Consider the following 27,835-nt stretch of genomic DNA (forward strand, 5'->3'; position numbering starts at 1 on the left):
GACATTTTATATTTGTTTACAAAATACATTGTTGCCGTTTTCTTAATGTTTAATGTAAGACAAGAGTCCTGTAGCCATCTTGGCACCTTCTCCATGGCTGCTGTAAGTTTTCTGACAACCGTTTCAGCGTCTTTTCCCCAAGTATAAATAACCGTGTCATCAGCATACATCTGGATATTTACATCCTCACATACAGATGGCAGGTCGTTTATGTACATGGAGAAAAGAAGAGGGCTAAATTAGAGCCTTGTGGCAGGCCGATATGAGTTGCAGTGAAACTGGATGTTGTGTTATCAATACGGACACATTGGGCCCGACCAGATAGATATGACATAATCCAGGCCAGAGTATATGTCGACAGTTTAAAAGTTTTTAATTTTGTAAGTAACGTGGGGTGACTGACTGTATCAAATGCCTTGCGCAGGTCTAAGAATATGTCTCCAACCACACCTCCATTGCATAGCATCCGCTGACCCCTCTCTGTCAGTTTACGTGGCCTACCCCTTTGTGGCTGAGTTGCTGTTGTTCCCAAACTCTTCCATTTTCTTCTAATAAAGCCGACAGTTGACTTTGGAATATTTAAGAGCGAGGAAATTTCACGACTGGATTTGTTGCACAGGTGGCATCCTATGACAGTTCCACGCTGGAAATCACTGAGCTCCTGAGAGCCGCCCATTCTTTCACAAATGTTTGTAGAAACAGTCTCCATGCCTAAGTGCTTGATTTTATACACCTGTGGCCGGGCCAAGTGATTAGGACAGCTGATTCTGATCATTTGGATGAGTGGCAAAATACTTCTGGCAATATAGTGTATTTAGTAAGACATGTTAACAAGTTACATTGAGGAACACCATGTGGTTATTTATTCCTACTTCTTCATGTATTTAACTGATAATTCTTTCACACCGTAATGTTTACATGTTTATATTAAGTCAGACCTGGGCAAATTAAGACCCGACCTGTTGAGCTTTTCAATCTGGCCCGTAGGACATTCGCAAATATTTTTTTTTAGATCTTTAAGATCGAAACTGTAGATGCCATTCTGATCTGCCGTGATGTTTTCAAATTACCGTAAGTCTTGAACTATACAAAGTATTTCAATGGTTGGAATCCTTGCTTTTGCATGATATATTAGTTACTTTGGTAATCTAATTAGTTACTATGGTAATCTAAGTCAGTGTGGGTGGGGAGCGTTTCCACAGAGTATTTCCAGAGCGTCCAGTCTGAAATTCAGGTGTCAGGGACAGACGCGGGAGGAGATTTTTACAACAAAGTTCTAAAACTTAGTGATGTATCAGATAAATCAGGTGAGTTTATTTTTCACCCTTTTGTGTTCATATTTCGCCGTGTTTGTTTTATTTTTGTAACGTTTTGCTTGTTTGTGAAATATGTCGATCGAGAGGGGTGTGATGTTCATATGTTGTCAATATTCAGTGTTTTATCCTTGATATATTTAAAAAAAAAAATCATTCCGTTTTTTGGGACAGTCTATCATAACGTTTTTAGCATTCAATCAGACATTATTGTGAGGTTTTGTATTTGTGTTCCTAAAATCAGATATACTGTTCCCCAGACAAATTTGTTTTTCTAAATTTGGTCCCCCCGAGTTAAAATAATTGCCCAGGCCTGCATTAAATCCACTCTGTGTGAAAAAAGGTGTTTTTTAAAAACATATATATATATTTTAAAATCCCCACAAGTAATAAAAAAAAACAAAAAACATTGAGAATAAATATGAATTCTGGTCTGAAATATTTGACTTAATTGTACTCTTCATAATTGATCCCTTGATACCATAAGTTATTTGTGATAGTCAGTGATGCTTAGATAGCTTTTCTTAGCTTTGCTTCGCTTTTCCATTAAGGTTTGGGAAGAGGTAGAGTTGTTGTTAGGATGGAAAAAGAGGAGACGGGTGACCTACATTCTGCCCTCTTCATGGTTCCCTGAAATTAACTCATTTATAATTTCTTTCCCCGTTCACTCGTGTCCATTGATGTGTAATGGAGGTTATGGTTCACTCTCAGAATAATGCATTTGGTTACAGCTGTGGACATCCATGCAGGCAGAAAACCCAACAAGTGCTCCCAGATGATTGCAAGCAAACACTGGAAATGCAAATTACTTTGAAAAAAAGTATTTATATTAATCCAGACAATGCAAAAAACACTCGAAGGAGAGTGTTTGTTTGCGGCGTGCGCCCACAACACTTTTTCATTGACCCAAAGACGATCGATATTTAGTGGTTTAAAATTGTCCCCCGTGGAAGAGAAGAACATAGATTTTTATATTTAGCTGGCACACTTTTATGGGGAAAACAATTGGAACGCACTCGCGTAATCTTTTTACAAACCTCCAACGAGGAGGTTAGCTGAACTGTGCCTAAACTACTCATACATTTCGAGGACCTGCTGCAAAAACGGGAGCAGAAGATGGTCTGTGACAGACGCCCTCTGCTGGTATTAATGGCAAACTGCAAGGACGGGATTTAAAAGAGTTCTTTGTTGACTGTCATGCAAATGTAAAAATAAGTTAACCACTGGGGTTTGCCGTAAAAATCGATTCCCGTCTGTGATTGTTATTGTTATCGAACCATAATTTTCAAGAATGACTTTATAAAAATACATTTTAGGCTATCTCCGCGCATATTCCCTAGGTGTAGTGTTGTCCCGATACCAATATTTTGGTACCAGAACCAAAATTTTTTCTAAATAATGGGCACCACAAAAAATTTCATTATTGGCTTCATTTTAACAAAACAATCTTAGGGTACATTAAACATGTGTTTCGTACTGCAAGTTTGTCCTTAAATAAAATAGTGAACATACAAGACAACTTCTCTTTTAGTAGTAAGTAAGCAAACAAAGGCTCCTAATTTAGTCTGCTGACTAATGCAGTAACATATTGTTTCATTTTCCATTCTATAATTTTGTCAACATTATTAAGGACAAGTGGTACAAAATGAATTATTAATCTACTTGTTCATTTACTGTTAATATATGATTACTTTCTCTTTTATCATGTTCTATTTACACTTCTTTTGAAATGTAATAATCACTTATTCTTCTGTTGTTTGGTGCTTTACATTAGTTTTGAATCATATCACAAATTTGGGTATCAATCCGATACCAAGTCTTTACAGGATCATACATTGCTCATATTCAAAGTCCTCATGTGTCCAGGGACATATTTCCCGAGTTTATAACATAATATAAAAAAAACAAAAAAAAAACGAAAGAAAATGTTGTGATGCCAAAAATATCGACGTAATCATAATAGTATCGACTAAATGCGCAACTGTACTTGGTATCATTACAGTGGATTTCAGGTGTAGTTGATATTTTGACGCCGATGAGCTACGGTGTGTCGTGAAGCATGTTTAGCTATTCCTCATCCTGCAGGGATGATACTTGTAAGAACATACTTTATTTGTCACCATGGAGGCGAGGATTAGTAATTTAGAAGTAGCTACATCACTGCCGACTGGGGCTGGAATTTAGCCGCTAGTTAGCTAGCCATGTCTTAAAGCACCTCTTCCTGAGAGCATTTCAGTGTTATAACTTAACATTTATCATTAGTTTTTAAGCCAAAATGCGGACCGGTACTTTTCAAAGGCGGTATGGTACCGAATATGATTCATTAGTATCGCGGTACTACTGTATACTAATAATGGTATACCGTACAACCCTACACCATACTGTACATCAGATGCCAAGAGGAGCTTTTCTAACACGTAACCTGTAACCTAAAAAGTTTTATAACAATTTATATATCAAAGACGATCATCTTTAATCAAGAATTGCGTTGAATCGAGAAGTGATTCCGAATGGAATCGTAATCCTGAGAATTGGAATCGGATTGGATAGTGATTTGTTGTGAGATTTGCATTCCTATTGACCACTGTTAACAGTGACAAAATAAGAATATTTTAACTTTGACAAGTGACAGCGCATAAATTGTAATGTTTATGTTTGTGATAATTGCTCTAATGGTCAAAAGTGCTGCAAAAAAGCCAAAGAAAAAGCGACATCCTCTGATGCTGTACTGAGCTCTTGTGAGGTGCCCACAACTGTTCTCTAGAGCAGCGTCAACAACTGTGCCGCGGCACACTTGTGTGCCATGAAGTAGAGTCTGGCGTGCCGTGGGTGATTATCTCATTTCACCTAATTGGGTTAAAAATAGTTTTTGTAAACCAGTAATTATAATCTACATATGTGCCGTTGTTGAGTGTCGGTGCTGTATAGAGCTTGGCAGAGTTACCGTGTAATACTCTGCCATATCAGGAGGTAGCAGCAGGTAGCTAACTGCTTTGTAGATGTCAGGAACATGCTGGGGCATGGGGCGGTATTGCTCGGTTGGTAGAGCGGCCATGCCAGCAATACGAGGGTTGCAGGTTCGATCCCCGGTTCCGCCATCCGAGTCACTGCCGCTGTGTCCTTGGGCAAGACACTTTACCCACCTGCTCCCAGTGCCACCCACACTGGTTTAAATGTAACTTAGATATAAGGTTTCACTATGTAAAGCGCTTTGAGTCACTTGAGGAAAAAGCGCTATATAAATATAATTTACTTCACTTCACTTTGTCGTGATCACGATATGCGGGAGGCAGTGTGCAAGTAAAAAGGTATTTAACACTTAAACCAAAAATAAACTAAATACGAGTGCCGCTAAGAAAATGCATTGAAGCTTAGGAATGGCTATGCAAAACGAAACTAAAACTGAACTGGCTGCAAAGTAAAAAAAAACAGGATGCTGGACGACAGCAAAGACTTACGGCGTGTGGAGCAGACAGCGTCCACACAGTACATACGTACATGACATGACAATCAGCAATGTCCCCACAAAGGATAACATCCGCGCAACCTAAATAGGCTTGATTGCAAAAACAAAGCAGGTGCGGGGAATATTGTTCAAGGAAGACATGAAACTGCTACAAAAAAATACCAACAAAAGTGGAAAAAACACCAAAATAGGAGCACAAGACACGACACACAGGAAAACACCAGAAAACTCAAAATACGTCACGGCTTGATGTGACAGGTGGTGAGAGTACACCTACTTTGAGACAAGAGCTATAGGGATGCATGCTTGGTTATGGTTTGAATTAATATCAAACAATTGCAACAATGAGTTTTTACTGTCAATATCAAATACCGAGTTTACATTCTTAATGTTTTCTGCTGTTGGTGTGCCTCTGCATTATTTCAATGAACAAAAATGTGCTTTGACTCAAAAAAGGTTGAAAAACATTGCTCTAGAGCCATCTTTAGTCTGAAAATGTTGGTTGAATTGCTAATCTAGAGGTTCAAGATTTTTCTTTTTGCATTTTGAGTTTTGTGACCTCACTGGTGTCAAGCCATTGGCGAGCAACAGTTTGTTGGTCAGCGCCTCTTAATTGTGAGGGGACGTTTAAGGGGTGCCCCTTCCAAGCGTCAGCCTCACCTCTGCCTCAGCTTCGCAGCAACTTTGATGTGGGCTAATAATTGGAAGGCAATTATCTCTCATTTTGGAAGAGATGAGGATGGATGGCGCTCTCTGTTGATATTCTGCCGACAAATGGAGCACCTCCTCTAAATCACAGCTGTAGAGCAAAGATAATATTTAAGCTTCCCCCTTCAGCTGCTAACATCAAAACACAGCAGCAGCAGCAGCAGCAGCAAAATAAATAATGATACAAAGCAGGGTGGCCCAGTCAAGAGAAGTGTTGGTGATTAGCTTGGCTTCAAGAGCTGCTGGACACAACACAACACAACACACATATTCCTACAGGAATGGAAGACCAGCTTGCTTCCAACGCTTTTGGCAAACCCACTTCATGCCCCCCCCCCCCCCCCCCCCCCCCCCACCACCACCACAGCAGCTGCTGCATCCCCAGGCTTGATAGGCTATTAATACCCAGGCTAATTTTTAGCAATCCATTCCTATTTAATGTTTTCCACTTGTCACCGCATTGATTAAGAGGCATCAGTGGGACTTTGACTCTAAATGTGATGAACAAGGGTAGGCACAACGTGGAGGGGCTAATCGTTGCACGCTCAGGAAGCCCGAAAAGAAAGCCAGAAAGGTATCACAGCGGCGCTATTTCTCAGATTTTTTTTTTGCAGCAGGTACACCTGCAAAGTGTCCTCTGATTGAGATTTGATAACGTTGGAGATGCGAAATGACATTGTTTATTTATTGTTGTTGTTCTATTGTGGTGTACGCGCTCATGAGATTGTGTAGCTTTACCAGCCTAATTTATTGTATTTTACTTTGTGTGCTTTGCCCATTCCATTTATATCCAGTTATTTCCAGTTTCTTACATTACAATTCAATTTTACATTTTCACACAGTTAACATAAGTCCACGCACAGTAAACAAAACCACTTTGCAGATTTGCCCAATATTAGGCATAGACTTTGCCTCACAGTTTTTGCGAAAAATGACACACAATGCTTTACTCACACTTTCCCATCTTGCACATGTGTCAAGTTCAAACACTGATTTTTTAAAATTTGTATTTTTTTAAATTAATTTATTAACAAAACAATACATAATAATGCTATCAAATTCCAAAACCAAACCCAAATCAGCAACATTCAGAATAGCAATAAACAGAGAAATTGAGGACACACAAACTATGACAATCTAAAAGTAGTGAAACAAAAATGAATTGTATCAATATTAGTAACAATTTCAAAATAGCAGTGATTAAAAATCCCTCATCGATATCATCATTAAAAACATTTATACAAAAAATTATAAAAAAAAATTTTTTTTTTTTTTTTTTATAATTTGTGTTATCAAATTATAAATAGTGTGTTATCAAGCATCTCATAAGCTTGATAACACACTGTGTCCAATATTTTACACAAAGATATAATAAGTCATATTTTGGTTAATTTAATACTTAAAACAAATATCAATAATGGATCCCATATTCCAATATATGACTCCTTATTATCTAAACTAAATGCATTTTTTTTCTATTGATATTATCTCCATAGTCTTTGATGACACGTTACTAAATTGATGGAGATCTCCAAGAATACAAGTTTGCAGTGTCATTGGGATGTTTATATTAAGGAATGTGATTGCTTCTTTTGTTGTTTTCAACCAAAACTCTTTTATTCTCTGACATTCCCACAAAAAAAGAAACAAAAGTTCCCTCAGCTGCCCGACATTTCGTACATAACTTGCTATCTACTACACCAATTTTAAACAGCTGAGAAATATTACTAATATTAGGCATAGACTCTGCCTCAGAGTTTTTGCAAAAAATGACACACAATGCTTTACACACACTTTCCCATCTTGCTCATGTGTCAGGTTCAAACAATGATGACATCTATTAATCAGACAAGAAGCAAGGAACCAAGCAGAGACAGAGTTCAATATAGCTCATGAGGAGAATTCATGGAGCTGAACACTTAGTCACAGTCTCGCCTTACGCTCTAAGGTTTAGCTCCCGCGTCCCTCTATTTATTCAGAGTTCCATAGTCAACATCACTGAGGCCGCCTCTAAAAGGAGTGGTCACATATATTATGCAAAGCAAGTCCAGGACGCACAGTACGTGATGGAATGGGCTGGGGGACTTGTGATTTTGCCTTGTCCCTGCGTCGTCTGTGTGTTTTCATCTTATCTTCATTGAGGTCCTTGAAGTCCTTTGCTGTTAGCGGGCTAAAACAAAGATAACATCTCTGGCTGAGGTCACCCCTCAGACAAGAAGTTTTGTCCTCGCATAGATTAGAAAAAGTAAAATTTGAGCACAATAGCCAATAACTAAAGCAACGGGGTGTAAGCCTACTAAAGTGTGATAATATATACATAATTATTCTAACAATGTGATGTGAATGAGCTACTATGGCCTGATCTAGCTAGACGGGCAGGTGATGATTAGAATCAGTGACTGAGGTTTTTGAGTACGTTCCTTCATAGAGTTGCTGTTGCCAAAGTCTGAGCCTATACTCTATACTGTCATTTTTTTTTTATCCCCAGATTTCTTTTCAAACCTTTTTATTTGTCTCAGATTTTAATTTGTACTGCATGTCATTGTTGACTACTGTGACATGTTACTTTACCTGACTGTGGTAAAAATACTCATTTTCAGTTTCCAGCATCATTGTTGAGCACTTCTTGAAAAGATTAGAGGATGTTTTTACTTTGTCTTTGGGTCCTTACGTATAGGCCCGCTTCAAAGTAAACAATGACGATTGCTATGGATTTGCCAATATATTTTGTCAAATTACAGTAATCATTCATCGCATATGCTAAAAAGGTCGTGCAAAATGCCCCAAACTTGTGTTATCTCATAGTAAAATAGGTTTTTTTTATAAATGTGTTTCGTATTTTATCACTGTTCTTGGTAACCCACTACAATAGTGTCTTATCATTTGAAGTCTGTTTGAGTGAGATGACAATAAAACTGCATTTTTACAAATGCTTGCTTTATTTTGATGAATGGGCATTTGTTTGGACCGGAGTGTGTCCTTTTGCAAAAAAATCTAAGGTTTAAGAAAACTGAATATTGTGTTTGGAAAAGTGTGTAAATGCGTATGAAAAAAGACACTGTTCGAAAAATTGTGTGTAGGAAAATGGGAAAAACAATGAAATTATTAATAATTAATCAAATCAAATCATGCATTTGTATTATATTTTCTTCACTTTTTGTTTAATTTCTTATATTTCATGTAACGGATCTCTAGATTGTGCATGTTTCCCTAATTAATTGTGTCTTAATGTGTTTTTTTTATGTTTCTGTTTATTGGACCTTTGTTGCTCTGACCGGGCTGCAGGTGGTGCTACAGCACAGGCTTTAAACATGTGAAGATTGTAACAGCAGTACAAAATGATTGTTGACAGGAAAACAAAAGAAAAAGGTGGTGTTAAAGATAAATATAGGCGTTTTAAAGATGTTGCTTGTGTGTGTGTATGTGTGTGTCTCTCATTGCATGTTCTTCTGCAGTCTCATCACGTATTCTGCTTTACAATGCTGCAATGCTTACAATGCTTTGTTTGACAACAGAGCCACGGGAAGCTCAGCTAAGCATCCATCCATTCATCCATTTTCTACCGCTTGTCCCTTTGGGGTCGCTGGTGCCTATCTCAGCCACAATCGGGCGGAAGGCGGTGTACACCCTGGACAGGTCGCCACCTCATCGCAGGGGCTCAGCGAAACATACATCAGTTTAATTTCCTCCATCAGAAGGTGAATACATGCCTTATTGTTTGACATCTCGCAGGAAATCGAGGAAGCCTGTAAGCGAATCAAGCGAGAGGTAGATGACCTGGGGCCTGACGCTGGCGAAATCAGAATCCTCCCACTTTACTCCACGCTGCCCCCTCTGCAGCAGCAGAGGATCTTCGAGCCGCCCCCTGCAAAGAAACCGAATGGTGCCGTTGGAAGGAAGGTAAGCGCAAATCCCCCCTTCCCCCTCAGTCTGGAATGTTGCCACAAAAGTGACTCACATATGCTAGCATTTGGAAATGATGGGTGTTAGTCACGCCCTGCGAGCAAACTAAAAACCATGTTTTGAGAAGAGTCATGACCAAGGCAGATGGAATTTGAGAACCAAGATGGGGTTAGGGATTCTCTAATAACACTGTCAGTCTGTTTTAGTACAAGACAAGACCAAAATCCCCCAAACCAATAGGTAGGTACTGTAGGTTGTCATTGCACAAGTACAACAAAACTTTGTTTTCCGCATATACCCGTTGAAGATTAGACAAACAAACCGTGTACAGGGTTACAGAACAAGAACTCTAATGGGTCGCCACAGGGCGCCCCGTAATGGATGGGGAAAAAGGTCAACGCTGGGGGAGGATGAGTAAAAAAAAATACAATCTGGGGAAAAAATCTCCTTAGCAAAGTACGTATACCTAGTATAACATATAAATGGAGACTTGCAATAGAGGGGAGGAAGTGCAATAGCAGTCTACAGTACTACGAGAACACGGAAAACAAAGTTTCTCCTAAATGGGTGAAAGATAAGTGGACAAACCGAAAACCATGTCCAGCCCAAGACTTGAAAGTATTAAGAGGAGTCAAGACTAAGACTGAGATCATGTAAAATTAAGACAAAATCGAGGCTGCTAGGACAACATGACAGAAGATTAGCATTGCGGTCTCTGCATTACAATCAGTTTCAGTCCAAAACAAGATGAGCTAACACCTCTAAAATTGAAAAACGATTTTCAAACCAACACTTGTCTTGGAATCTAATAACTATCTAATGGAGAAAGATGATGTGGACCAAGATTGAGGTGTTTCAGATACCCGGTGGGCAACCTGAAAACCAAATCAAGACAAAGACTTTGAGGTATTGAATGGAGTTACTGTAAAACAAAGGCAGAGGAAATTTACAAGGTTAAAGCTCAGAGCAGTGGTTCTTAACCTTGTTGGAGGTACCGAACCCCACCAGTTTCATATGCGCATTTACCGAACCCTTCTTTAGTGAAAAATAAAACAATGTATTTATTTATTTTTTTTAATTCAACACAGAGTTATATGTTGTTTTTTTTACTGGTGCACAAAATGAACTGTGCATGAACATCACCTTGTTCAAAGAACAAAACCAACACAGTCCATGAACTCACAATAAATTACACACCTGCAAATCAGATGGAAAATTATAGGGAACATTGTTCGGGGGCATTCATAATACGCCAATAGGGAGAAATTTTTATTTACACGATGAGTCGGGTGTGTCTTGACCTCCGCGGCAGAGGTTCCGCCGAACCCCTGAGGCCGACTCACCGAACCCCTAGGGTTCGATCGAAACCAGGTTAAGAACCACTGGCTCAGAGGATGACATGTTTTTATTAACATGACTAGAAAAAAAACACTGCAAGACTAATTCTGAAGATTAAAAGACCTGTCTTGCAACAAAAGTCAGAGTACTACATACTAAAAGAAACTCCCAAAAGAGGAAAACTAAATCAAAACTTTGACAATTAGTGACCAAAACCAACTTTTTTACACCCACAACTTAAACCCTCAAACAAGACCGCGTCTAAAAATGAAATACCCCAAATGTTGAAGGTTTCCATGACCGATCTTGAGTACTACAAATCTATTAAAAATAAACTTAAAATCGAGTAATACATAGCTAAACAGGAAATAAAAGACTGCCGTTTTCGCAGTGGTCAAATGTTAAAGGTGACCACGGCCGATCCAGAGTACTACTACACTTTTAGAAACTAAGTTCTCCCTAAACGCAGAAAACGAAGCAGAAGAGGATCAACATTAGAGTGTTTTAGATTTTAATCTCTAAAGCCTTGTCAGTTCAGGACAAGCTAGGACAGGATGACAGACTTTATTTATCCCACAATGGAGAAATCATGTGGTTACAGTGATGATAGAAAATGTCCAAACAAATAAGGTGAACTCACATGAAAAAAGGTAAACAACAAAGAACACAAAGGACGTCAAATAAATTAAGAGTACAGATAAGCTGGCACTACAGCTGTGCTATTTCTACATACAGTAAAGCTACAAAAATAAATAGAAAAAAACGAGCAATAAATATGTATTGCGGATATGCGATTGCACCGTGCATAGCAACAACAAATAAACAAAAACATCACCTCATCACCCACTTATATTGTCATGGCCTACAGAGTTTTGGTGTTGACCAGTCACAAAAATAATGTTTCGGTCCAAGACAAGACTGATTCTGAAACCAATATACTCCAAAGATGGTCTTCAATACTACAACACTTAGGGAAATTAAGTCCTCCCTAAATGAGGAAAACTCACCAGGACAGGACCAACATTTTATACATATTGCTTTTATTTTGCTGTTCGGACACCTACTTACCTAGACACGTGTTTTACCCTACATTCACTCAGATTCACAAGTCTGTGAAAATGGTTGAATATATTATGTCCACTTCTCCTGGTTTGAGGACTGCTCCTGATGTGTGAAAATCAGCAATTGCTGGGTCTTTTCACATGAACTATCACAAGAACTCCAACGTCATCAGACTCAAATTCATTACACAGTGTTTCACATGTCTTTCAACTAAGGCTGTCTAACGATTCAAATATTTGATCGCTATTAATTGCATTTTGTTCATAGTTAACTCAAAATTAATCGTGATTATTCAGAGATAGAAATTATTTTTCATTTATTATTAAGTGTACCCCTGGACAATTAGTTTGCTTTAATGAATTGTTTTTTTTAAACATTATGCTTTTTTTAAACGGCTCAACACAAAAAGGAAATAAATACGCTTTTAAAGAGGATTAAAAAAAAAACCTGCGTTGCGTTGGTGTCTTGCCAGATTTGATATCTTTTAGGAATACAGAATTTGTATTCCCGCTGTAGGAGCACTTATATTCAGAGGAGAGGAGTTACACCATGTTTAGATACCAGTTTCACAAATTAATAACACAAAATGTGGATCGTAGCGTTCATGGTTTGATTGTCAAAGATGTTTGTTAGTATTATCTGTGATATTTCCACCTGAATAAAAGGTTCTGATATTTTGTACATTACGTGTTGTACAAGTTAGTGGTCTTCATATTGCTGAATGACAATGGTTTATCCTTTTCTATTTATTAATACATTGTATTATTCAGACTGTTCAACATTCTGTAACAGAGGATTAATGACCAGAATATGTTAAACAAGAATTTACACAACATACAGCCAGCCAGAAAAAATGCTCCCCATATTCCTTCACGGATGTATTAGCATTTTTTGAGGTGCAAATATCACAGATGTGGCCATGACTCTGGATCTGATATTTCCATAATGTCCGTCCTTTTCTTCGCGCATTTCTGCTTGCTATTTTCGAGCTTGTGGCTCAACAGCAACTGACGCCTTTACATGACGTACATACATTACGGAATGGCCCGAGGGTCAAAAAAGAGTCAGGACGCATGCGCGTTAAAAACATTATCTTCAAGGAACCTACAGTTAACACGTTATTATCGCGTTGGCTTTGACAGCCCTGCTTTAAACGCATTGTCATTCGCCCAAGAACTTGACAATGCAAAGGCTGGGTTGGCCAAGTATCTGACAGAATATCAGAACATCATCACTGCCGGCGAACCCGAGCATACGCCCCCTCTCCGTCTCCCCTTTTGGTGTCTGATCGTGGGACGCGCGGTGATGGATGACTCACTGGCGTAACCCTTCTAATTGAGGCGGACTGAGCTGACATGCTGGCAGGGGAAAATATTTGCGGGGCTGTCAGACTCGTTGCAGCGAAATATCTGGAACAGAAGCACAAGTTTTTTGATCAAAGATTGAAATTTGCTTTCTGTTTGAATGTGTCAACACAGGCTTAAGACGCTCATGCTCAGCTCGTTTGATTACTTGGGATAAGATCAAACATTGTTCACACTGTTTGCTGTTTTAGAGTCGACAAGAACGTGGGGGCCGATACAGGGAATACGTCAAACCGAAGAGTTAGCTTCACTCCTTCCGAGAGGCCTCACGTCGAGTGAAAAATGCGAAGATGTCACAGGAGCCTTGCCGAGAGGAAGTCATGAAAAAGAATTAAGGCTTGTCACGCCCGCTGTTGTGCATACTAACGACTACATTAGGCAGTCCTCGATTAACATAAAGCGCTCGCTCGTCATTTGTCCAGAAAAGCCACTGATCGTCTTGTTTTTACTTTTTTATTCATTCTGATCTCACTTTGTCCTGACAAGTGCGTTGCCGCGAGTTTATCTGCGAGTTCTCCCTCAAATGTCAGCTGTAGTATATCTGCAAGAAGCATCGTCATCCTTTAGCTTCAATACGTGTCAACAAAGCTCCCAGAATGTGAGAGATGGTCACTCTGCAGGTAATAACCCAGAAATAACACGCTTCAATGATATTATTGATGAAGCAAGGCCCCGGATTATCCTGCGCCTCAGCAGACTGGAAGCGTTCTGTGTGTAATGGGCCCGGCTTGAGATAATCCTTCAGAATCAATGTGGTCAATGAGGCTGACTGTATGATCGTGAAATGAGAGAAGGTGTCATGTGTGACAGCTGCCGGCGTCCTGTAGACAACCTCACCAAGAGTTCAGCCAGTTTTAATCAAATCTTGAAGCATTCATGTTTCCCTTCACAACTCCATTGATCCCGAAAAGATTCTGGACAACAAATGCAAAAATGTTAGTCAAAGATCCTCCATATGCCGTAACTGCTGTAGTGTTTTTGAAAATGTGCTACAGTTTGTATATGACAGAAGCACTGTTCTTTTGAAGCAAAAAGGCTGGTGAAAAGTCCTTTACAGCGGGGTTCCCCAACCTTTTTTCCACCAGGAACCGGTTTAATGTAGAGATGTCCGACAATGGCTTTTTTGCCGATATCCGATATTGTCCAACACTTAATTACCGATTCCGATATCAACCGATACCAATACATACAGTCGTGGAATTAACACATTATTATGTCTAATTTTGTTGTGATGCCCGGCTGGATGCATTAAACCAGGGGTCTCAAACTCAATTTTCCTGGGGGCCACTGTATGCAGAGTCTGGGTGAGGCTGGGCCGCAAGAAAAGATTTCTTTAAAAAAATATATTTAAATATCTTTATTTTTATTTTCAACACAAAATAAAATCAAAATATAAATGAACAAAATAAGGATTAACAAATGTGAGGCTATGCAAATTAAATAATAAAAAAAAAACAAATAACGGTTTGAATTGGTCCAAGTTATCGGGGGCTGTTATTACTGACGGACAGGTGTCGCGGTGTGACTGCAGCCAGTCATGTTAGAAAACCCTCGTCTCCATGGCAACATCTCTGTCGCTTTCACTCAGTTGCCGCTTTTCGACTAACGCAGGGGTAGGCAACTCAGAACGTTGAAAGAGACATTTTGGACCCAAATAACACAACGCTGTCAAGCGCCATTCATATAAAACTCGCGGGCCGCACTAACATTAGACTTTCATATTAAGGTGGGGGCTGCAAAATAACGTCTCGCGGTCCGCAATTGGCCCACGAGCCACGTGTCTGAGACCCCTGCATTAAACAATGTAACTTTACCATGAATTGATTAACATGGACCCCGACTTAAACAAGTTGAAAAACTTATTCGGGTGTTACCATTAAGTGGTCAATTGTATGGAATATTTACTGTACTGTGCAATCTACTAGTACAGTTTCAATCAATCAATCAAAAACAAGGTTTTCCAAAATAAGAGAACAACTTCAACTCCAGTTATGGAAAAAATGCCAACATGGCACTGCCATATTTATTATTGAAGTCAGAAAGTGAATTTTTTTTTTTTAACATGCCTCAAAACAGCAGCTTGGAATTTGGGACATGCTCTCCCTGGGATAATCCTGACACCCACTACAACTATGTGCATATATTTTTTTTATTTTTTAAACAAGCCTCAAAACAACAGCTACAAAAACAATGAAGGCACACAGCTTCAGTCCAGAGCAGAGGTCGGGAACCTTTTTGGCTGAAAGAGCCATACAAGCCAAATATTTAAAAAAGTATTTCCATGAGAACCATATATTTTTTTAAGACTGAATACAGCAAAATGCGTGCATTTTTAAGTAAGACCAATATTTTTAAAGTATAATAAGTCTCTTATTCTTTTTAATAACATTGTTATTCTGAAGCTAACCAACAATAAATAAAATAGTTATTACCATTAATGCGACTTCTTGAACAGGTGCGGTAGAAACCGGATGGATGGATTGAAATGTATGAGAATGTTTTATATTTTGAACGTTATTTTTGACACTGTGATTACCAGCAGAATTATTCATTACTTAGCGTGTTAAGCAATGTCAGCTAAGATTTATCTAATAGCCAGGTGCAGTCATCATAAGAGCCACATCTGGCTCGAGAGCCATAGGTTCCCTACCTCTGGTCCAGAGTATACTAGAGCATACTTGCCAACCTTGAGACCTCCGAATATGGGAGGTGGGGGAGTTTGGTGGTAGCGAGGTATATATTGTAGCGTCCCGGAAGACTTAGTGCTGCAAGGGGTTCTGGGTATTTGTTAGTTTTTGTTTATGTTGTGTTACGATGCGGATGTTCTCCCGAAATGTGTTTGTCATTCTTGTTTGGTGTGGGTTCACAGAGTGGCGCATATTTGTAAAAGTGTTAAAGTTGTTTATACGGCCACCCTCAGTGGGACCTGTATGGCCGTTGATCAAGTATGACTTGCATTCACTTATGTGTGTGTAAAAGTCCCATATATTATGTAACTGGGCCGGCATGTTGTTTGTATTGAGGAAAAGCAGACGTGACGACAGGTTGTAGAGGACGCCAAAGGCAGTGCCTTTAAGGCTCGCCCCCAATAATGTTGTCTGGGTGGAAATCGGGAGAATGGTTACCCTGGGAGATTTCCGGGAGGGGTACTGAAATTCGGGAGTCTCCCGGTAAAATCGGGAGGTTGAAACCGATACAGATAATTTCCGATATTACATTTTAAAGCATTTAACGGCCGACAATATCGGCCTGCATCTCTAGTTTAATGTATGCATTATTTTCACAGACTGGCTTTCTACGTGTGGCAGATAAAAAACAGCAAAAAAACCTACCATGAAAAATGAATTCACCATAACGCTGAAGTAATGGGAGCCCTAGGCATGTTTCTTTGCGAAGAAATGGTCCCCGGCATGTTGATGGCATATACTGTATACCAGTGTTTAACCATACGGCCAGGGCCCAATGTTGGGCCACGAGCGCCCCCTATAATGGAGTATGTGTTTTTCAGCTGTGGTACGTATAAGCTGTTGCGTTACTCAGTTGTAATACTGCCTCAAGTGGTGGAAAAATGTAACGACAATATCAAGGAAGTCAAGCAATTTCTTAAGCGCAAAACTTATGACTAAAGTGGTGAAGCTGTGTTTTCACTTGCACTTTGATTTTATTGACAATTCAAGGAACATTTATTTAGTTTACTTTAGCACAACATAATACATATTGTATGCAAATCAGCACGACCTAAGCCTAAGCTTTTTTTGTTAAATATAAACTGTGATTAACATATGCTTTGATATCATTTGACAGGGTAGTGAACTGTAAGTAGGTTACACCTAGTTATTGAATATGATCAATATCAAGAGTAAGATTACTAATTCAGTGTTAATATTGGAGTGGAGCCTGAGTCCCTTTGTAGTGGAACAGTTGGGTCCAGAGGTAAAAAAAAGTTAAGGACCCTGATTTATACAATGACCCTGCAGGGCACTGCAGATGGAAATTAGCCTTCGGCTCCAATCTGGCACGTTACCATTTCATATGTCCATTAATGTGCATTAATGTACTATAACCCAGTGGTTCTCAACCTTTTTTCAGTGATGTACCCCCTGTGAAATTTTTTTTAATTCAAGTACCCCAGGGGTATGGAACCTATGGCTCTCGAGCCAGATGTGGCTCTTTTGATGACTGCATCTGGCTCTCAGATTAATCTTATCTTACATTGCTTAACATGATAAGTAATTAATAATTCCGCTGGTAATCACAGTGTTAAAAATAACGTTCAAAATATGAAACATTCTCATGCATTTTAATCCATCCATCCGTTTCTACCGCACCTGTTCAAGAAGTCCCATTAATGGTCAAGAGTATTTTATTTATTATTGGTTAACTTCAGAATAACAATGTTATTAAAAAGAATAAGAGATGCACGCATTTAGTTGTTAGGAGGAATAGAATTCTCTTGTGGGACGACACTGTACAAGGGTACAGGTCCACGGGTATCTCCTCATTGAGCTAAATTGAATCCAGTCTCTGTTGAATTCCTTGCTTCTTGTCTGTTTAATACATGGCATCAGTGTTTGAACCTGACAGTTGTATTCAGTGTTCAAAATATTATATGGCTCTCACGGAAATACATTTTAAAATATTTGGCTTTCATGGCTCTTTCAGCCAAAAAGGTTCCCGACCCCTGAAGTACCCTCTAATTAGAGCAAAGCATTTTTGGTTGGAAAAAAGAGATAAAAAACTAAAATACAGCAATATGTCATCAGTTTCTGATTTATTAAATTGTATAACAGTGCAAAATATTGCTCATTTGTTGTGGTCTTTCTTGAACTATTTGGAATAAATGATATAAAAGTTACTTAAAACTTGTTCAAAAATAAACAAGTGATTCAATTATATATAAAGATTTCTACACATAGAAGTAATCATCAACTTAAAGTGCCCTCTTTGGGGATTGTAATAGAGATCCATCTGGATTCATGAACTTAATTCTAAACATTTTTTCACAAAAAAAGAAATCTTTAACATCAATATTTATGAAACATGTCCACAAAAAATCTAGTTGTCAACACTGAATATTGCATTGTTGTATTTTTTTTCACAGTTTATGAACTTACATTCATATTTTGTTGAAGTATTATTCAATAAATATATTTATAAAGGATTTTTGAATTGTTGCTATTTTTCAATAAATATATTTATAATGAATTTTTGAATTGTTGCTATTTTTAGAATACTTTTAAAAAAAATCTCACGTATCCCTTGCCATACCTTCAAGTACCCCCAGGGGTACGCGTACCCCCATTTGAGAACCACTGCTATAACAAATGAGTTGTAATATACATCTATTAACATGCTTATTGATGTGTTTAGTGGGACAGATGAAGTTTAGCCAGAGAAAATGCGATTGTTTATATGTTTATGTTTCTGTACGGCCCGATAGCAATTGTGTCACAGACCGGTACCGGCCCCTGGACCTGGTAGTTGAGGACCACTGCTTTACAGGACAATAGCAGGCTAATGTTTTGAGGAATCACTTTCATATTCTATGTGTTCATTAATCACGGAAGGTTCAGCAATTAAGATTGGATCCACGTTTGTGTCTCAAGTAAAAAAGCTCCCGCCATACACCCACCAGCATATGAAGTTATGACTCTGAGGAGGCGGTTGCCAGTTGGAGTGGACTATTAGTCAGCTGCCACAGTACATAGTGCTGCGATGAGCCCATCGTGTTTCCACTCTTATATAAGCAGAAGTCAAATCGGCAGCACACGCGGTTTCGCGTGATCCCCTTCCCCCCTTCTATGTTTGTATATATGCTGACAGCGAGAGAGCGCCATTGGGTAGGGTGACTCATTTGACTGTCATTTCTCATAGACAGCCTCGCTGTGGGGGATCATTGAAATAAAAACAGACCCTAAGCCATAAAATGTGCTGTTGGTTCTGTCTGTGTTTTATTTCCTCTGTGCTATCACAATATTTTTCACACAGTCATGTCATTTTCTCGTTTGGCTGCACTTTTTTGTGATTGTTTTTATTTATTTTTTGTATGTACAGTACAGTATGTATTTCGACTAGACTCCATCCTTAATGCCAATTCGACATTCCCTCCCTGTTTATTGGTGGATTCTTTACTTTGGTTGATATTGCAAATAGCGTCATTCGTCTATTAAATGGTAACTTCAATAGAAGGTCGTTTGATGGCGCTATCTGCAGGAGAAAGAGTGCTGTAGCTATGAATCCACAATTTCTTACAAGTCAGATCACCATGTTGTGTGCTGCACATGTTGTAAGTACAATACTGTTTACGATCCATCCATCCATCCATTTCTACCGCTTGTCCCGTTTGGGGTCGCGGGGCGTGCTGGAGCCTATCTCAGCTGCATTCGGGCAGAAGGTGGGGTACACCCTGGACAAGTCGCCAAATCATCACAGGGCCAACACAGATAGACAGACAACATTCACAAACTAGGCACCATTTAGTGTTGCCAATCAACCTATCCCCAGGTGCATGTTTTTGGAGGTGGGAGGAAGCCGGAGTATCCGGAGGAAACCCACGCAGTCACGGGGAGAACATGCAAACTCCACACAGAAAGATCCCAAGTCCGGGATTGAAACCAGGACTACTCAGAACCTTCGTTTTGTGAGGCACATGCACTAACCCCTGTAGCACCGTGCTGCCCTACTGTTTACTATATTTCTATAATTGTTCAAGTGTAAAACTACATTTCAGATAGAAGCATACCATAGGGTTTGAGTATTCGATATTTTAGGGCTTTCTACCGGTGCGTCCCTTTTTTCGTGTTTAGTTTAGCTCTTTGAATCTAACCCGTGCAAATAGCAGAGATTTGCTGTATATATCATATTAATATTGCTGAGTCAAACAATATTGACGCATCAAACAGGAGGCGTGATACGGAGTCCCTCGATGTGTTGATGTGTGTTTCACTTAAAAAACAAACAAAAAAATATGCCGTTTGAATGTGAAGTACCAACCTGTGTTCAGAAAGATTATTTTGCCTCACCAGGAATAACTCGTTTTAAAATAAGTCGGAGGAGTGGCGCGTTATGTTTGGCATCGAAATTGGAAAAACATTGGCAAAAAAAATAAATAAAATATTTTCCCATCTACTATTTGGCCCTTTGACCATAGCTCTTCTTTTTATATTCCTTTCAGTTAAAAAAACAATTATAGTTAATGCTAAGTGTTATTTTCTTTTTTGCATATTATCATAGCAGTGCCAATACAAGTAGCGAATGTGCCATACACTCACTAAGGCATAATTTACCCTTCTAATCATCAGTGTTCAAACAACAGCGTTGCATAATAAAGGCGTCATACCGTATTGAACGCTTTTAGTTTTTGTAGTCACGAGTAATATAATCAATTACTTTTCTGTATGTAACAAGGCTGTTACCGATACGTTTGATGTAACATGGCATTCTACTTTTTATGCGGACAAGACAGCTTTAGAATCCCAGCAAGTTCAATACACACACACACTGCTTACTTACTGCTTGCTTATGGTTGTCCATCGAGTCCGATGACGACATCCACTTCTATCGGTGAGTTTGTTGGTGGCTGAATAGCCCTATCCTGGATACACAAATCTTACTGCAGGTAGGGCATGTAAATGTGGTGGTGGAAACAGCAACTGTAGGTGTATTCCTCCTGAGTCTTTTCTCCTGTCTCCTGGCTGTCGTATCCTCTTCCAGCAGCCGGGTGCCATCCTGGAACAGCTGATGGCAGATGTTACGATCAGCAGCCACACCCTCCGGGGCCTCAGGTCTGATTTTACACTTCCTTAGTGCAGTCTTCAGCTGGTCTTTAAATAGTTTTTTCTGCCCTTCAGCAGAGCGACGACCATGGTGTAGCTGGCCGTATAGCACTTTGCGAGGCAGGCGGTCTGAGAGCATCCTTACTACGTGGCCCAGCCATTGCAGTTGGTGCAGGGTGATCATGGCCTCAATACTCCTGCAGTTGGTTTCTGAGAGTATTTCAGAATGAGGCACACGATCACACCATGTAATCCCCAGGATGCGTTGTAGGCAACGTATGTGGAACTGCTCTAGGACCTTGATGTGGCGGATGTAGGTTACCCAGACTTCACAGCTGTGGAGGAGGGTAGTGAGGCAGATGGCTTGATAGACAGAGACCTTAGTGTGGAGATGGAGGTTCTTGTTTTGGAAGACCGGACGCCTGAGTCTCCCAAAAGCTGCCGCTGCCTGCTTAATCCTGTTCTGGACCTCACTATCAACAGTGTTGTCACTAGAAAAAATGCTCCCCAGGTATCTGAAGGATGGAACGATTGCTCTTTGTTCTCCAGAAACAGTGAAGACAGGAGATGTAGATGGCTTGTTGGAGCTCCACTGGCAGACTACTTCCGTCTTGCTGGTGTTGACGGTCAGTCCCATCCTGCTGTATGCTCTAACCGCAGCAGCAAGAACAGACTGGAGGTCTTGTGGGCTGTGAGATTCAAGAACACAGTCATCTGCGTACTGCAACTCAACAATTCTCTCCCTTTGCAGTTTGGTGATAGCCTGAAGCCTCCTGATATTAAAGAGGTTGCCATTTCGACGAAAGTCCACTGTCACACCGCTCCTGTCCTCAATCTCCTTGTGGAGAAGCTTGGTAACACATAGCAAGAAGATGTTGAAAAGCACTGGTGCTAGTACACATTCCTGCCTTACTCCTGTATGTACAGGGAAGGGGGCAGACTCTTGACCTCCTATGGTCACTCGAGCAGTCATTCCATCATGAAACTGCCGGAGGATGTTAACAAACTTAATGGGACAGCCACACTTGAGGAGGACTTCCCATAAAAGTTCTCTCTGAACAGTGTCGAAGGCTTTGGAGAGGTCGACAAAGGCCATGAAAAGGTCCTGGTGTTGTTCCCTACATTTTTCCTGCAGCTGTCTAGCTATGAAAATCATGTCCACTGTGCTCCTACTCTTTCTAAACCCGCACTCTGATTCAGGCAGAATTGACTCAGTGATGTTATTAATCAGCCTCTGGAGCATCACTTTTGCCAGAACAGCAAGGAGTGAAAGGCCCCTACTGTTGCCACAGACAGCCTTGTCACCCTTGTTCTTGTAGATAGTGACTACATTGGAGTCTCTCCATTGTTGTGGGACATGCTCTTCAGCCCAGACTCTTGTGATGTACCGGTGCAATGCTCTTGTGCAGAAGTATCCTCCTTGCTTCAGCAGTTCAGCCGGGCTGTTGTCATTACCGGCGGATTTGTTGTTTTTGAAGGAGCGGGTAGTTGATCGGACTTCCAGGAAGGTTGGGGGCTCGTCCAGATTGTGCATGACGGGAAATGCAGGCAGCTCATCCAGAACAGTGGGGTCTGCATCAGATTTCTGATTCAACAGGGTGCTAAAGTGTTCCGCCCATCTCAGCAAGATGCTAGATTGGTCCTTCAAGGTACACAGGTCGTCTGCTGTTTTCAGGGGAGTGATGCAGCGGTTTGTTGGGCCGTGGGTCTTCTTGACAGTATTGCAGAAGTTGTGCATGTAATTTTTATCAAAAAAGGTTTGGATCTCATGTGCCTTTTTTCTCCAGCACTCGTTCTGCATCTTTCTAACAGCTCTTTGCACTTCTCCTCGAGCTCTCTGCCATTTCTGCCTGTCGCTACTGGATGAAGGGTTCTCTAGGGTTGCCCTGTGTGCTCTGTGCATATCCTTCAACAGGACATGGATTGTGTCCGAGTTTTCATCGAACCAGTCTTGGTGGTACTTGCTCTTGAAGCCGATTGTTTGCGCTACTGCCTCATAGATTGCCAAGCTGATAGAGTTCCAGTTCTGGTCAATAGAGTTCTCAGAAGAGTTCAAGGAAGACTCAACCTCCCCAAGTTTTTCATCCAGGGAGCGGCGAAAGTCATTTCTTGGGTCAGGGTTTTCCAGGCGGGCGCAGTCTAGCTTCTTCCTTTTGGGTCTTTGCCGTCTCAAGGGGGGGGGCGCACTTGCATGTGGACATTGGCCATAATCAGATGATGATCTGTCCAGCACTCTGCACCTTTCATGGCACGGGTGGTGAGGACATCTTTGATGTCACTATGCCTCACTATGATATAGTCTACGAGGTGCCCATGTTTAGAACGAGGGTGCATCCATGAAGTCTTATATTTAGCCTTCTGCTGGAAGATGGTGTTGGTTATGGTCAGGTTATGCTCTGAGCAGAGAGTAAGCAATCTCATCCCATTTGAGTTAACCTGACCAATTCCATGTTTGCCAAGTACTCCACTCCATATCCTGCTGTTCTGTCCCACTCGGGCATTAAAATCCCCAAGCAAGAAAATCTTGTCATTTTTGGGGATCCGGCAGAGAGCCTCATCAAGTGACTGGTAGAAGGAATCCTTGACCCTACTCTCAGATGGCAGGGTTGGGTGAATAGGCACTGAGAAGTGTGGCGTAGCGACTCCTGACCAGGGGGATACGGAGGGTCATTAGTCTCTCACTAATGCCGACAGGTGTTTCAGTGAGTCTTGGAAGCAGGGTGTTTTTGATGACCAGTTCTACACCATGCAGATGTTGTCCTACTGAGGGGTAGCCTTTCCAGAAGAATGTGTAGCCCATACCTTCCTCTGTTAGAGAGCCTTCATCCAGGATCCTGGTCTCACTCAGGGCTGCAATGTCAATGTAGCGATTCAGCTCTGCAGCAACCAAGGCAGTTCTCCTGTGAGGTCTGTCAGATCTGCCGTACGAGTCCAGGAGAGTCCTTACATTCCATGTTGTCAGTTTAAAGTTGCATGATTTTCTATTTTTATTTTTATTTCCACCGCGGGTATACGGAATGGCCCGATAGGTGCGGTATCCTATCCAGGCAAGATTGAGTGGGCAATTTTAGGCCACCTTTTCTAGGCCCGTCCTCAGTTGAGGTGAGCAGTGTCGTCCCTAGATAAGGCTGCTCAAACACACAGGGGTCTGCCGAAAACAGCTTCCACTCAACTGAGCTGTTAGCGACCTATACCCTGTGCTGCTGCCGTGCAGGGTTCTAGCTAAGAGCTTCCAGTCCATTCAAACCTGCTCCTGTCGCTAGAAACCCCATCGCTGTCAGACTTCAACCAGATGTAAATCCAGGTACTGTTCACCATGGTCAGAAGTGGGTACCTGCGCAAGGAGATATTTCAGTGCCAAAGAAGGTGCGCTTTCTCCAGTAGCACTATCTTTGCCACAATGAGGTAAACACGGTGGCATGGGTGAGCCCATGGCGACCAGTCCCTCGCCATGACTGCAGGAGGTTTCTGGGTCCTTATTCCTTCAAGGCCCGCCTATTGGGCACCACCAGCACATTGCTTTTCTGTTAGGGTGTGCTCCCTTAGCCTTTGCCTAAATAAGCTAACCCACAAGGCAATGGGGCTATTTACCCATAGTTGGGGCAGGGTTGACGGGTGTCAGGGTGTGTTCCACACAATGGTGGGCCTATACGCCACGTCTCTGGGGCCCAATGCTGCTCCGAGATCCCCTTCAGTTTAGTTCGGGGTCTGCAAAGACCCTTATCCATGTGTGGCCACGAGGAGGGACTGAAGGAGACTTGGTGGTGGAGAGGCTTTGTACCAGCAGGAGGAGACTTACGCACTCGGCTCCTCTTTTCACCCCCTGTGGGGGGCTAGCTGGCGGCGGTAGCTGTAAGCAGAGAGTAGCAAGCAGAAAGCAACATGCGCTATTTACAGACATCTCTCTACTTCTACTGCACTAGACGCGTCACACACACCCTGTGTATATACACACACACACACACACACACGCGCATTGCGACATCTACGTTTAATAAAAAACATTCAATTAAGTGACAATCCTCAACAAAAATAACCCCACAATACCTCCTTTGAGGTTTTGTAGTTTAACTGCTTTATTTATTGTCAGTGAACACATGCCACAGGCGCTACCATCAACAATCTCCTTCCAGTCTGCAAACTACTTATGCTGAGCTAAAACAGCCAATAAGCGTGCCCTCGCTGAAGTCATGCTTCACTTGGCAACAGGCACCACCTTTTAAAGGCACACACTCGCCCACTCTTCTCTTATGAAACACCTCTCAGCTGCATACACCAGATATATATTAGGGCTGCGAATCTTTGGGTGTCCCACCATTCGATTCAATATCAATTCTTGGGGTCACGGTTCGATTCAAAATGTATTTATTTTTTTCAATTCAACACGATTCTCGATTCAAAAACGATTTTTTTTCCCGATTTAAAAGGATTCTCTATTCATTCAATACATAGGATTGGCGTGGCGCAGTGGGAGAGTGGCCGTGCGCACCCCGAGGGGCCCTGGTTCAAATCCCACCTAGTACCAACCTCGTCACGTCCGTTGTGTCCTGAGCAAGACACTTCACCCTTGCTCCTGATGGGGGCTGGTTGGCGCCTTGCATGGCAGCTCCCTCCATCAGTGTGTGAATGTGTGTGTGAATGGGTAAATGTGGAAGTAGTGTCAAAAAAGCGCTTTGAGTACCTTGAAGGTAGAAAAGCGCTATACAAGTACAACCCATTTATTTCAGCAGGATCTACCCCAGTCTGCTGACATGCAAGCAGAGTAGTAGATTTTTGTAAAAAGCTTTTATAACTGTAAAGGATAATGTTTTATCAACTGATTGCAATAAGGTAAATTTATTTTAACTATTAAACGAACCAAAAATATGACTTATTTCATCTTTGTGAAAATATTAGACAGTCTGTTGTCAAGCTTATGAGATGCAATGCAAGTGTAAGCCACTGTATTGTTATTTTTTTATTTTTATAAATGTCTAATGATAATGTCAATGAAGGATTTTTAATCACTGCTATGCTGAAATTATAACTAATTTTGATACTGTTCATAATATTCATTTTTGTTTCATTACTTTTGGTTTGTTCTGTGTCGTGTTTGTGTCTCCTCTCAATTGCTCTGTTCATTGCAGTTCTGAGTGATGCTGGGTCAGGTTTGGTTTTGGAATTGGAATTGGATTGCATTGTTATGGTATTGCTGTGTATTGTTTTGTTGGATTGATTAAAAAAAATAATAAATACAAATAAATAGATTTTTTTTAAAATGAGATTCGATTCTGAATCGCACAGGGTGAGAATCGCGATTCAAATTCAAATCGATTTTTTCCCAAACCCCTAATATGTATGTGTGTTTGTTATGTATATTAGCCCCACCGATGCAAATATATACATAGTGAAATGAGTTATTTACAGAGAAAGATTTTTAAAATAATTATTCACATTCCTTAATTGTTTCCAAACGGTGCCTGTCGCATGGCAGTAAAACGACGGATAAACCAAACCAAAGTCATTGTCATGGACTCACTAGTTGTGGAAGCTCGCTAAACTTCTAAACCGACTCAAAAACTCCGCGTTTACTTTTTTGGTGAATTTACGGAAGAATTTGTGAGACTAAAACAATACCAAAAGAATGCTGTTGTCAGTTAATGATATTAAGACAGACACTTGCAAACGTGTTAAGTTAAAGTTAAAGTACCAATGATTGTCACACACACACTAAGTGTGGCGAAATTATTCTTGTTATTCCTTTGATAACCCCCTGGGAGATGAGGGGAGCAGTGGGGAGCAGTGGGCAGCAGCGGTGACCGCGCCCGGCAATCATTTTTGGTGATTCAACACCCCATTTTCAACCTTTGATGCTGAGTGCCAAGCAGGGAGGTAATGGGTCCCGTTTTTTCGTCTTTGGTATGACTCGGCCGGGGTTTGAACTCACAACCTATCGATCTCAGGACGGACACTCTAACCACTGTTGGCCTGTTAGCTTATGCTAATGACTCTAGCTTGAAGACATTATGATAGCATGTACACATTTGCATGAAGCACTCCTACAGACATCACTCATGGGGCGGTTTAGTTAGTAAGTATGAATATTTTATATTAGTTATTTTGTAAAACTTACAGACGTTGCTTGGAATGATGAATAAATAATCCATACAAGTGAACTCATCCAAAAGATGGCGCTATAGCACAAACAATACTTTTTAATATGGAAACTATTTGCTTTATGGCCGTTAGCGGAGAAAAATCCATAAATTAGCCGCAAGGGTGCAAAGCGTTGGAAAAAAGGAGCGGCATATAGTCTGTAATGTACTGTATATAATGTAGTAACAGGTACATTCATAATAACATGTAATATTTACGTATTTTGGTCATTTCAAGCAGACCTTTGCAAATTAATTTCCCAGTTCGCTTTTCCCTTCAAAAATACTACTAATCATGCAGACTTCTTGACAGCCAACAATGATTACTTTGGGGAGAAGTATGATCCAGAACTTTATATTTTTAAGTCTGTATATAAGGTTTTAGAAGCATCATGCAGCACCATCAGTAAGTGCGGAACAAGATATATGACTTGCAATGAATTGATTTACTTGGACCTCGACTTAAACAAGTTGAAAAACGTATTCGGGTGTTACCATTTAGTGGTCAATTGTACGGAATATGTACTTTTTTGTGCAATCTACTAATAAAAGTTTCAATCAATAAATCAATCAATCCAAATTACAAAAATGATAAAATAATCACTTACTGTACAAAGTCCGCTATCAGTGGGGTGTCGACTGTTGAGATGTTAATATTTTTACGTTTAGATGAAGAATTAATCATAATTATCACAAAGGGTAAAAAACAAGGTCCCGCACAGAGCGTCTCTTCATGTCTTTCTCATCATCTGAGGGTCTAAATTGGATGCCA

The 27,835-nt window shown here is 40.5% G+C and overlaps 1 protein-coding gene across 6 annotated transcripts in view; it reads left to right on the plus strand.

The window, feature by feature from the left end:
* The window catches only part of LOC133560706 (ATP-dependent RNA helicase DHX15-like), a 77,838-nt gene that overhangs the window by 21,327 nt on the left and 28,676 nt on the right, over positions 1-27,835 (plus strand). For all 6 annotated transcript variants that reach the window (XM_061913532.1, XM_061913534.1, XM_061913533.1 and 3 more), the window contains one exon: positions 9,220-9,387. In XM_061913532.1, coding sequence (XP_061769516.1) covers positions 9,220-9,387 — 168 coding nt within the window. The remainder of the gene's footprint in view (positions 1-9,219; positions 9,388-27,835) is intronic.

This window comes from Nerophis ophidion, linkage group LG10 (genome assembly GCF_033978795.1).
Source record: "Nerophis ophidion isolate RoL-2023_Sa linkage group LG10, RoL_Noph_v1.0, whole genome shotgun sequence".
Classification (NCBI taxonomy): Eukaryota; Metazoa; Chordata; class Actinopteri; order Syngnathiformes; family Syngnathidae; genus Nerophis; species Nerophis ophidion.